Below are 13466 nucleotides of genomic sequence, written 5' to 3' on the forward strand. Positions count from 1 at the left end.
TCTCACCACCTCTTCTCCCTGAAGGATGGAACCCACCCCTCTCACTACCTCTTCTCCCTGAAGGATGAAACCCACCCCTCTCACCACCTCTTCTCCCTGAAGGATGGAACCCACCCCTCTCACCACCTCTTCTCCCTGCTGCCATGAGCGATACAGGGTCTTCCCCTGCCCACACTGGACGACATCTTCAGAACGCGCTGCCTCCGCAGAGCTAGCAGCCTCCTGAAGGATGGAACCCACTCCTCTCACCACCTCTTCTCCCTGAAGGATGGAACCCACCCCTCTCACCACCTCTTCTCCCTGAAGGATGGAACCCACCCCTCTCACCACCTCTTCTCCCTGAAGGATGGAACCCACCCCTCTCACCACCTCTTCTCCCTGAAGGATGGAACCCACCCCTCTCACCACCTCTTCTCCCTGAAGGATGGAACCCACCCCTCTCACCACCTCTTCTCCCTGAAGGATGGAACCCACCCCTCTCACCACCTCTTCTCCCTGAAGGATGGAACCCACCCCTCTCACCACCTCTTCTCCCTGAAGGATGAAACCCACCCCTCTCACCACCTCTTCTCCCTGAAGGATGGAACCCACCCCTCTCACCACCTCTTCTCCCTGCTGCCATGAGCGATACAGGGCCTTCAAAGCTGCACCGCCAGGCTGCAGAACAGCTTCTTCCCGAGAGCCATCACTGAACTGAACAACCCCCCCCCCCCGACATCTACACCTACATCACTATAATATATACTGTATCTGCAATATGACAGATGTTGGGACATGTGCAATAATGCAATAATGGCTCATGGCTCATGGCTCAGCTGACCTGCCAATGACCTCATCAACTTAACCCTTCATTGCCCCTCTGTGTAGCAGTACTGAATTGCTTGACAGCGCCCTCTGTCTTGCGGGTTGTGTCATTGTACTCAGTAGGGATATCCTCTTTCATTGGTCGATGTTGACCACCTTTCATTGGTCGATGTTGACCACTCCCCCGATCCGTAGACCACGCCCCCTTAGGCCACACCCCCTTCGTGTATCTCTTGTGTAATAGTGTGTAATAGTGTAATAGTGTATTAGTGTGTAATAGTGTAATAGTGTAATAGTGTAATAGTGTAATAGTATAATAGTGTATTAGTGTGTAATAGTGTGTAATAGTGTAATAGTGTAATAGTGTATTAGTGTGTAATAGTGTAATAGTGTGTAATAGTGTAATAGTGTAATAGTGTGTAATAGTGTGTAATAGTGTAATAGTGTGTAATAGTGTGTAATAGTGTAATAGTGTGTAATAGTGTAATAGTGTGTAATAGTGTAATAGTGTGTAATAGTGTAATAGTGTAATAGTGTGTAATAGTGTGTAATAGTGTAATAGTGTGTAATAGTGCAATAGTGTAATAGTGTGTAATAGTGTAATAGTGTAATAGTGTGTAATAGTGTAATAGTGTGTAATAGGGTAATAGTGTGTAATAGTGTAATAGTGTGTAATAGTGTAATAGTGTGCTATGTGACTTGCGGGTTGTGTCATTGCACTCAGTAGGGATATCCTCTTTCATTGGTCTATGTTGACCACTCCCCCGATCTTTAGGCCGCGCCCCCTTTTTGTATCCTTTGAACCGTTTGTCATAGAGACTCGCGAGAGACCCTCTCCCGTTGGCCGGTGGTGCACAGGCGTCACCCACACTTTCACAATTTCCCCCGCGCGGAATTGTCTAGTTCTGGATTACTGTTCAACAGTTCAAAGTCATCTTTACCTTCTATTTGGTATCCACAGTTTAAAAGTCTTCCCTCTTGTTTGATACCCACTTTGTCCCTTATCATACCTCCCTCTCTGACGAAGACTTCCCCGTCTGTGCCTACAGGTGTACAAGCCCCTGAAGACCTTCATCGCCCTGGTGGGGTTGGAGGTGTGGTCCAGCGGAGACCAGATCTCAGTGACGCCCCCTTCTGGCGCCACGCTAGATGCCTTCACCAAGTGGAGGAACTCTGACCTAGTCAGCAGGAAGAAGCACGACAATGCTATTCTCATCAGGTCAGCTTAGTCTCTCTGACCGTGTACTGCGAGGCACTCCTGAAACACAGGAGGCAGCTCTGCTTGTGAATAACAAATAAATGGATGGATGAGTGGATGGATGGATGGTTGGATGGAGTAATTGGATGGATGGATGGGCTGACAGATGAGTGGATAAATGGATGAATGGATTGATAGATGGATAGATGGACAGATGGATGAGTGCATAAATCAATCAATGGATAGATAGGTGAGTGGATGATGGAAGGATGGATGGATGATAAATGGATGGATGAATGGTTGGATGGATGGTGGAATGATGATGGAAAGATGATGGATGGATGACATGTTTTCACTTTTTCCATCCCGTTCTTCAGTGGTATCGACTTTGACGGAGCCACGGTGGGCCTGGCCTTCATTGGCACCCTGTGCTCTGGCCACTCAACTGGAATAGTGCAGGTATGTCACTATGTAATTGTATAAGATGGTTATAGTAAAAGGAATTTTACTGCTATATCAATCTTAGAGGTTCATGTATTCACGTCACAATGTTTTGCCCATTCTTGCTTCTGAAAACTGATACAGTAAATAGGTGTGATCTTTCTAAAAAGAAATATGTTGCAACACTTCCTCTATTTAGAAATGTACTGTGGTTTCAATTGTAGCACAGGAAATCAAGGACGGTTCGTGACGCAGACTATATGAACCTTAAGACACAGACTGTATGAACCTTTAGACACAGACTGTATGAACCTTTAGTTTAGACACAGACTGTATAAACCTTTAGTTTAGAAACATTACTTGTATTATTGCACAAATGTCGCATTCTCATCCTATTGGATTCTTATTATTGTATTATGCACAATCGCTGCAGGCAAGACCCCCCGCCTTTCACTGTATACTTGTATGCCGTGACAAATCAAAACTCTTGACTTGACTTGACTAGATGTGGACAGTATATGCATCTCACTGATATGAAATATACGTCAAAAGTAAAAGTTGAACCAAGTATCCAAACAAATGAGCTGAATTGCATTTTTAGGATCACAACCCCAGATCCATAGCAGTGGGGGCCACCCTGGCCCATGAGATGGGCCACAACCTGGGGATGAACCATGATGACTCCAGTGGCTGTGTCTGTTCTGGAGACAGCTGCATTATGGCTGCGGCCCTCAGGTAAATCATAATCATAATAAAAAGAAACTATGACACAAGGTGTGCTTTTAGAACTAGGATGTACTGTAATTCTGTTAATACTTGTTTTACAGTCATTGTTCTCATTCCAAACAATAAAATATCTTTATTGATATGATCTTTGAGACTAGCTATCCGAGTTATATTTTGCTTCCTAAACATGTCTTCTATGAAACTAGTGACAATAAAACGTCAATAACACACATTTAGTTTTTTTTTTTTACTTCATTTTGCCTGATTGCATCCATAAATGTGCACATATTTAATGGGGGAAGTGCCTCATTTAAATATATAAACATAAAATTCAGAAAACTTGTAATATATTTCTTCTTAGTTTATATGTACATAACAAACTGGGAAAGTTTCATAGTGATATATATTCAAGTATTGTTTTTGCCTATTAGGGGGTGCTGTCTCACATAATTATTACCTCAGTGGTAACAAGGAAGTGACTGTGTTTTTCTCAGCTGGGACATTCCTAGGGCCTTTAGCAGCTGCAGCAGCGCCAACTATGAACAGTTCCTGAGGTCTCGGAACCCGGAGTGTCTGCTGGACAAGCCAGACAAGAACTACATAGTGGCTCCTGCGGTGTGTGGAAATGGGTTCCTGGAGACCGGAGAAGCCTGTGACTGTGGCGCCCCGGAGGTAAACAAACAAACAAATCCCATCACCAACTGTATCCATAACATTTGGGTTGCATGTATAAATTACATGTATTTACAACTACATGAATCACAATGTATTTGGAGTTATTATTACGGGCTAAGAGAGTTCTGAAAAGCATATTTTCCACCTATAAGTCAATATATTCAAGAACATGTGAATATACCCAATGTTTGTTTTTTTAAGATTTATTTTTTAGCGTTTATCGCTTTTTACTATTGGGCAGTCCAGTAGAGAGAGCGAGAGAGAGAGGAGGAACGGGAGACAGAGTGGGGGGAAGACATTCGGCAAATAACGACGGGTCCGGGAATCGAACCCGGGTTGGCCGTGCCGCGACTCAGCACGTTATGTGGTTCGCCACTGGGGCGCCCATATACCCAATGTTTAAGTGGAGAAATAAATGATGGAATGGAGCTTTAAAGGTAGAGTCTGTAGTGTCGTCAAACAGCGACATCTAGGCAAAAGAGCCCCTCTTGGTTTGCCGCTTTGTTCGCTTTTTTGTTTTGGTCTGATGTGTGGGTTGGATTTAACCCTTTCACTACCACACTACAGAATGTTAACCCTTTCACTACCACACTACAGACAGTGAAAGGGTTAACCCTTTGTCGTGTGGCAGTGAAAGGGTTACATTTAGTCATTTAGCTGACGCTTTTATCCAAAGCGACTTACAGTACAAGTTCTGTACGACAAGTCATCAGGAAGGGCACAACTCTATCAGCTGAGTAACAATGTTCATCAAAGTGTTGAGTGCTACAGTGTAGGTTACTATATTAGGACAAGTGCATGACAGTAAGGTTAGTTAGGGTTAGATACATCTTCTTTCATTTCAGATAATGGTTGAAGAAGTGTATCTTTAGTCGACAGCAAAATGTTGGACGGGTTTCGGTTGTCCTATGTGGTGGGCAGTTCGTTCCACCATTGTGGGGCAAGGACTGAGAATAGGCGGCTTCTCCTTGATGACCCTCCCGGAGCTCGGATAGGAGTGGGTCTGAGACGGCCAGAAGATGCAGAGCGTAGGGGTCTTGAGGGTGTGTAGTTAGAGACCATTGACCGGAGGTAGGCGGGAGCGGTTCCCTTTGCCGCACGGTATGCCAGGTCGAGGGCCTTGAAGCGGATTTGTGCGGCAATGGGGAGCCAGTGCATTGATTGATTGATTAAATGAAAAGTTTATTAACAGATTGCAGAATGGGTACAGTACAGTACAGCTCAGTACATACAATTGTTAAGGGGATGCAGACCAGAGAAAGACTTTCGTCTTGTTTACACCAGGGTCCCCCATTTTCAATTCATCATAACATATATGACATACATGACATACAGATAGACAGTACTGCTACATCTATACATTTATGACATATCAGATTTGCAAATACAGTACTGTTTGTGATACAAAAGTGTCCAGAAAAAGAGTGTATATACATTTGGCATAGAAACTGTACATTGGAGGAGGTTGGGTGGGTGGGGTGGGGTGGGTGGGTGAGGGCTGTACATTGGAGGTGGGGGGGGTTGGGTAGGGGACACATACACATTTTACACTGTACATTGGAATACTGACAAAGCCTTACTTGGTCAGGTCCCTAAGAAGTGGGGTGACATGGGCTGACTTCAGTAGGTTTGAGATCAGGCGGGCCGCTGCGTTCTGAATGAGCAATTTGCATTCAAGAGACGTGGCTGAAACCTAGCCTTGATTTAGTTATTCCAGGATATGTGTGTTTAAGAAAAGACAGAGTTGATAGAGCAGGTGGAGGGTGTGCAACTTTCATTAGAGTAGGGATCCAGTACAGGGCACTGGACATAACATCTAACCTTGAGTGTGTGGCAGTGGAAGTGTGGAGTAATCAGAGCCATAGCCCCATAACGGTGCTTAATTTATATAATCCTTGTAAACAACTTATTTTGTCTGATTTTGATGAAATTATGGAGGTGAGATGTCCAGTTATATGTGTCGGTGATTTTAATGCCCATAATCCATTGTGGGGCAGCAATAGTAAGGACAGTAATGGAGTCGTGGTTGAGGAGATTTTGGATAAGCATGAGTTAGTTATGATAAATGATGATAGACCGACTAGGTTTGATATGAAGTATCTCTCTTTTCTTCATTTATCTCTATCTAAGTTCATTGATCGTATAGTTTTCTATATCACCCTTCTCCTGCATTGGTTAGGTAGTTCTCAGATGTTCGGTTCAAGTAAGGAGAGACTGCTGACAAAGTGGTCAAAATAACTGGCTGCGGTGTTTATTAATAAAACCACAGCTTTAGGAATCAACAAGTACATCGTCTCTTTGGTTCAATCTAATTGTCTCTTTCATTCAATCTAATCGTCTCTTTTTCGTGGCTGTTGTCCATGCTCGGATCAGCTAGGGTTGATCAGAGTTTTCTTCTTCCGGTGCGGTTCTCTGGTTGTTGTCTTGGTTTCCAGGCCAACACGCGCCTTCTCTCTCGTGGTTCGCTGGTCTGGTTGTCAAGGCAACCTGGTCTCCTCGCCGATCAGGCAGGGAGCGCTCGATTTCGTATCGGCGGAGTCTGCTATGAACCTCGGCTCGGTCATCTGGTCTCAAATGGCTCTCTGTGTCATCGGCTCTTCAGTAGCCGGCTTGGCGAGTCTCCCTCTGTCGGTGGAGGTTTTCAGCGCTCCAGCTGCGATGCGATCTCTGTCATCGTCTGTCTCCATGGCTCTGTGTCTTCATGCTCCAGGTCCCTTCTCGCTGTGTCTCAGGCTCGGCTCTCCAGGGATCCTCTCTTGTCTCCTCGCTCCCGTCACCGGGTGTGTGTCTCTGTCCGTCGCCATCAGTTCTGTGTGGCTCTGCCTCCCAGGGCCTGTCCCCTGTGTCTGTCTGTCTCTCCAGGTCCCTTCTGGTGTGAGTGTTCTGAGTCCCTGTCTGTCGCCATCAGCCCTTTTTATCAGGGGGAGAGAGAGAGAGAGAGAGAGAGAGAGAGAGAGAGAGAGAGAGAGAGAGAGAGAGAGAGAGAGAGAGAGAGAGAGAGAGAGAGAGGGAGGGGGAGGGGGAGAGAGCGTCCCTGCCTGCCTATTCACGTCTATAATCTGCCTTTCCTTATTTGGCCATATTCCTTGTAGCCGGCTTGTCTCAACATGTTACACTTATTCTGCTGACACAACTTCCTGGGTCTTGTGACAACAGCTTCACAGTTTGAATCTGCTGACACTTTAATCATTACTTAATGAGAGGGTAGTTTTTCACTGAGTAACACATCCTTATGCTTGTGACAAATGTTTACATAGTCTAGATAAGAAACAGACTACTCTGTGTCCTGACTTGCTAACCTTGATGCATTGAACACTTGGCCCAACTTGGGTGCTGCTGACTCATCCATCTTCAGTCTGAGGCTCTGTTTACAGTCCGATTCACTCTGTCCCCTGACCACTCTGCCATGTCGTAACCTGAAATTCCTTACTTAGGTTTATAAATAAAAGGTAAATATTTAAAAAAAGGTAAATATGACCTTTTGATCTCAACTGTTATTTTTAGTTTGGTTTAGTTCCTTCTAAGATAATGATCTCCTTCCTTGTTTCATACCACTTACTTTAAACAACCTCGCTTCCTGCCAGCTGGCCGGGTGAGGGGCCACTGTCTCTCAACCTCTTTAGCCTGGGGCCACAGAGATAACTTCACATGGTGTTCAAATCACCCTGTCTTTCAAATCAACTTCTCTGTTTTATCATTTGGTACATTTATAGTTGCTTTATTCATGTTTTCATTTAGAAATATACGACAGATATTTCAAGGAATACTTGTAGTCATATAGATTTGTGTTTTGCCTCTTCAAATTTAGCTAGAATTGGAGAGTGGGATGCGATGGATACTTATACTCTGGGTTGCGACCATTATCCTATTCTGTGCAGATCTGGTAGGGATCTGATCATAGAAATTGAGGAGAGAGTGCCCAGGTATAATTTCTCAAAAGCTAATTGGGAAGAATTCTTGGAGGCGGCCCGAAAGTTGATAGGAGAGATTGACTCTGAGGGGAGTGTAGACAGGTGGAATGCTTCTCTTAGTGAGATGATTCATAAGGCAGCGCAGGACACAATTCCTATGAAGAAGGATCCCAGAGCTAGAGAGATGGTTCCCTGGTGGAATAAAGAGTATGATGTAGCTGTAAGGAATAGGAATAAAGCATATAGGAAGGTGAGACAGTACCCAGGGATGTGCCAGGCAGTTGAATATAAGAGGTTAAGGGGAGTAGCACGAAGAGTTATTGAAGATACTAAAAAGAGTAGTTGGAGGAAGTTCTGTGGAACACTAGGCCCTGAGACTTCTGTGAGGCAGTTGTGGGCAGTTGTACACAGAATGTCAGGAATATATAAAAAAAATCTCGATTCCAGTGATTCAGAAGGGTTGGGTAGAAGCAGTTACCAATAAAGAGAAGGCAGACATGCTGGTGGAGGCCTTTCAAGCTGTGCATAGCTCTTGGAGTCTGGGGGAGGAGAGAGGGAGAAAGAGGACTGAACTGTTGTCGCAAAATGAGTTGAGTTGGAGCTCAGAAAAAAAAATCCGATTAATTTGTACTTTACAATGAAAGAGTTAGGGGATGCTATCCAGGCTGGTGCAAACACGACGCCTGGAAGAGATGGATTATCCTATGAATTATTTAAGAATTTGGACGAATTTGTAAAGGTCGCAATACTGGGTTTGTTTAATAATGTGTGGTTAGAAGGCTGCTTGCCAAAGGAGTGGAAGCATGCCGTTATCATTCCTATTTTGAAGCCAGGTAAAGTAGCGTCTGACCCAGGGTCATATCGACCCATAGCCCTGACGTCTGTATTGTGTAAAATTATGGAAAGGATGATTACAAATAGATTAGTTTATTTTTTAGAAAGTAAGGATCTTTATGTTGGATTTCAGAATGGGTTTAGAAATGGCAGGTCCACAATGGAATCAGTAGCTGTTCTAGATCAGGACATTAGACAGGCTTTTGACAATAAGGAAGTAGTGATAAGTGTATTTTTGGATATTGAGAAGGCGTATGACTCTTTGTGGAAAGAGGGGTTGCTTTTGAAATTGTATGAGTTAGGAGTTAGAGGGAGATTGTTTAATTGGATAAAGGATTTTCTATTAGACAGGACGATCCAAGTACGTGTGGGGGGGCAAACCTCAAAAACTGTAAAAATAGAAAATGGCACCCTGCAAGGAAGCGTGATTAGTCCGGTCCTCTTCGATGTTATGATTAATGACATTTTTGGACGAATTGGAAGAGGGTTTGGGTTGTCTTTATTTGCAGATGATGGGGCCATATGGAAAAGAGGGAAGAATGTTGAGTATTGTTTAAAGCATGTACAAAGAGCTCTGGGGGATGTATAGGAATGGGGAGACAAGTGGGGTTTTAAAATCTCCGCCTCTAAGTCTAATTATATGATTTTTGGTTTTAAAAAGAGGGTGCCTAGGGGTGGGCTGGTTATGTATGGGTCTCCCTTAGACTGAGAGAGTGAAGGTGTTTAAATTTTTGGGAGTTTGGTTCGATGAAAGAATGAATTGGGCTGTTCATATAGAGAAAACCCTGGCAACGTGTGAAAGAATAGTGAATGTGATGAGAAGCTTGGCTGGGAGTGGGTGGGGAGCGGATAGAGAGACCATGTGCATGATATATCAGGCGATGATCAGGTCAGCAATTGACTATGGCTGTTTTGTGTATGGCTCTGCGGCCAAGTCTAATTTACGAAAGCTGGATGTGCTTCAGTGCAAGGCTCTGAGAATAAGACAACCCCAGTTCCAGCACTATTGGTGGAAATGGGGGAGTTGCCCTTAAACATGAGGAGAGTAAAGTTAGGGCTACAGTACTGGGCAAAATTGAGTGGGACTAGCCTGTCCTTCCCAGCTAGGTGTTTACTTTCAGGAGATGGGGATAAGTATAGGCCTTTTTTGTCCAGTATTGATCAGTGGGCCAGGAAGTTGAGGTTGCATCAGGGGGGGGTTGCGGAGCACACTCGTTGGCTGTCAGTGCCATTTTGGCTAGTTCCTGATCGAGTTATTGAATTTAGGTTCTTGATGGAGATTGACAAGGACGTGATTGTGGGAGAAATAGAGAGGTTCCTTTTGGCCTCAGGGTCTCTGGAGGTTTTCACTGATGGCTCTGTGGATCCTGAAAGTGGGAGGGCAGGCTTTGGGTGGTGTGTGCCTCGGTTAGGGATCGGTAAGGGACAGAGAATCTCTGATGGCAGCTCTGTATTTGTGACAGAGTTGCTTGCCATTCTCTGGGCATTGTGGTGGGTGGAGGAAGTGGGACCAAGCCAGGTGATCATATGTTCTGACTCGGCTGCTGCACTGATGGCTCTGAGTGCAGGGGGGTCTAAAGCTCGCCCTGATCTCATTCAGGAAATAATGTTGGTTTTATATAGGATTGCGAAGGCAGGCTGTTCAGTGGAGTTTTGTTGGGTTCCGGGTAGGGATGCACCGATATGAAAATTTGCCACCGATACAGATACCGATTGTTCAACTAACACAATCGGCCGATACCGATACCAATATTTGTGGCAAAAAAAATTTATTTGTAATTTCTTTTTATATATATTTTTTTTTGTAATTTTTTTTTTAATGAAACTACTGTATATTTGTATGTGTATGTTTGTATTTGTAGGCCTCTTTACTTACTTAAAAAAAGGAAACATCAAGAAATATGTTTATGGTATTAATTCCACCATGCCATGTAGCACTATCCCTCTCCCAGTAAGGTCTGGCGGCCTGCAGCTAGATACTATTATGTCTCAACCAGAGCTCTCAACCAATGCAATAGAACAATTTTGATTGACAGTCGATTCGGCCAATTACGTCACACCGCTAGCACCCACCTCCTGCTGTTCTTACCACCAATCGGCAAGCGTTTATTCATTTTCTACTTCCGGGCATGCCGCCATTGATCTGCTTGCGAGAACCACAGTTACCACAACAAGCTTACCGTAGCTAATACGTTAGCTGCCCGCCGACCAGCGCTCCACAGGATGACCAAACAAGGCATAATGATTTTACTGCAACAAATGTTATAATAAAACAAAGCCTTTCTATACATTTGTCTGATTGAAAACTTTATTAACAGATTGCAGAATGGATTGGGTACAACTCTCAGGGCTCTATGAGCAACGGAAGGAACTGAGCTAGTAGTTCGGGTAAATACTATGCTTATGTTATTGATGCCACAAAACGAATGTTTGTGTCATTTTAACAGCAGATACTTTCTTAAATGCCATCTTCCCGAGAGAGGGGTGTTGACGGGGAGCTGTGATGGGTTCGCTTGGTTGTGTTATTAGCATTGAACAGCTAACCGAAAGCTAGCGTTAACTAACGTTAAAGGTTTAGCCATAACGTTACCTTGGCTAAAGTTGGGGCTATTCATAATCCAGCAATAATGGCTGCAGACCTGCAAGCAAAGTACAGCAAGTTGGCAAAGGAGTATTCCAACGTAAATCACATTTTCACCAGTAACGTTAGTCTTTCCATCCACCGGTAGCTCATGCTAGCTAACCTAGCTCACGTTAGCGTCGTCACTGAGCGACCACCTCGCGTACACAATTAATGACATGTTGCGGACAGCCATATCGGTGACAATGTTTAGCTTTTAGTGCCAAATGATAAGAGTCTGAAGCGGAGTCTCAAAAGAGAATGTTGAATATTTAGTAGTAACTTTGATGCAGTAGCTTGTGTGTGCGTGGGGGACTGGGGGCGGCGTTGTGCAGGACGCGACTGAACTTATCGGCTACTGTCATCAGCACATTCGAGCTTATAGGCCGATTGCAGTCAACAAGGCACTTATCGGCCGATACCGATACCCGACCGATACATCGGTGCACCCCTAGTTCCGGGGCATGCTGGGATTGCGGGAAATGAGATGGCTGACTCCCTTGCCAAACAGAGCCTGGGAAGGGAGGAAGAGATAGGCATTTCAATGGGAAGAGTAGAACTCAGAGAGAAGATAAAGAAAGGAGTTGAGGCTGAGTGGCAGGCTGAGTGGGAAAAGGACCAAGGGAAGGCACTATTTCTTTCTGCAGCCTCGGGTCAAAATCAAGGTGGATGGATATGGGTCTAGGAGTGATAGGGTGAAGATGTGTAGATTGAGGCTGGGACACTGTGGGTTGAACAGTACCTTGTGCATTGTGGGAAAACATCCAGATGGGCGGTGTGAATGTGGAGAGATTGAAACTGTCAGGCATGTTTTCCTAGAATGTGAAAGGTATAGGAAAGAGAGGGAAATCTTTTATAAAAGTTTGGTAGAGCTGGGAGTCTCTTCCTTCTCTCTTAAATCTTTCTTTGGCATGGATAATGAGAACCACCAGCTGATCATAGAGTCAGTGCTGACATTTCTGCACGCGTCAGAGTTGTATCAGAGGATATAGCATTATTGTATTTATTAGTATTGGACAGGCAAGAGGAGCAGAGAAGAAGGAGATAGAGACGATAGTAATGTGGTTTGAAGATGAGAAGAAGAAGAGTGTAAACAATCAAAAGTTGATTTACCAGAGACCTAACTATGGAAACCAAACCACTAGCGGAGTATAAGAACTGAGGAGGGCAGTAATACGCCATGTTGCATCTACACTGCGGGAAATTCAAAAGAAGAAAGAAGAAGAAGAGCTCATCAAAAGAACTGCGGAGGGCAGTAATACGCCACGATGCGTCTACACTGCCGGAAATTCTAAAGAAGAAGAAGAAGAGCTGAAGAGGCTTGGTGGCAGTGGCCGGAAGACCAGCTAGCAGTGCATTGCAGTAGTCGAGGCGGGAGATGACTGTTGATTGGACGAGGAGTTGGGTGGCTTCTTTTGTCAGGAAGGGGCGGATCCTTCTGGCGTTGCTCAGGAGGAATCTGCAGGTTCTGGTTGTCGCTGCAATGTGAGCGGAGAAGTTCAACTGGTCGTCGAGGACAACACCAAGGTTCTTGGCGGTCGGGGACGCGGTCACAGCTGCATTCTCGAATGTGATGGAAAGGTCGGTCAGGGGGGACGATTTTGCCTGCAGGTGGAGCATTCTGTTTTGCTTAGGTTCAGTTTGAGGTGGTTGGTCGTCATCCAGGCGGAGATGTCGGACAGACAGGCCGAGATCCGCTCAAAAACGTGGATATCCGAGGGAGGGAAGGAGAGGAAGAGTTGAGTATCATCGGCATAGCAATGATACGAGAAGGCATGAGACGTGATAATGGGTCTCATTCCCGAAAATGTTTCAAAGAGTTATTCTGGAAGACTTATCTTGGAACCACTGAGACAGAATCAATGACAAGTTCACTCTGAGTCCTGAACGTGCTGGTAATATGTCCTAAGTGGCTGAAACGGTCGCACAAATGATATGATCTGATATCTGCTTGGAGAATGGCATTCTGTCTCGAAACGCGTTCCCGTTCAGGTCATTTGCATACAAAACAACGCCTCCAGAGCTCCTTATAAGGCAACTAGTGACGCAGCTGTGTGAAAATGGAATGGCGGAAGTGCTTTGCGAGTCTTGTGAGCCATCAAAACTAGATTAGATTAATGTATTGGCATCATATACAGCTCGTGGTACACCTGCCGCAGCGCGCGCACACACACACGCGCGCACAGTACTGTATATGAATGAATGAATGAAATATAATTAGAGATGTTCCGATACCATTTTTTCCTTTCCGATCCGA

General features: G+C 44.8%; 1 protein-coding gene across 2 annotated transcripts in view; it reads left to right on the forward strand.

The window, feature by feature from the left end:
• The window catches only part of LOC311247726 (zinc metalloproteinase-disintegrin-like berythractivase), a 79319-nt gene that overhangs the window by 43669 nt on the left and 22184 nt on the right, over positions 1-13466 (forward strand). For both annotated transcript variants that reach the window (XM_084337923.1, XM_084337922.1), the window contains exons 9-12: positions 1854-2023; positions 2380-2461; positions 3045-3178; positions 3664-3841. In XM_084337923.1, the coding sequence (XP_084194049.1) occupies positions 1854-2023; positions 2380-2461; positions 3045-3178; positions 3664-3841 (564 nt within the window). The remainder of the gene's footprint in view (positions 1-1853; positions 2024-2379; positions 2462-3044; positions 3179-3663; positions 3842-13466) is intronic.

This window comes from Notolepis coatsorum, assembly GCF_963971535.1.
Source record: "Notolepis coatsorum genome assembly, chromosome: 2".
Taxonomy (NCBI): Eukaryota; Metazoa; Chordata; class Actinopteri; order Aulopiformes; family Paralepididae; genus Notolepis; species Notolepis coatsorum.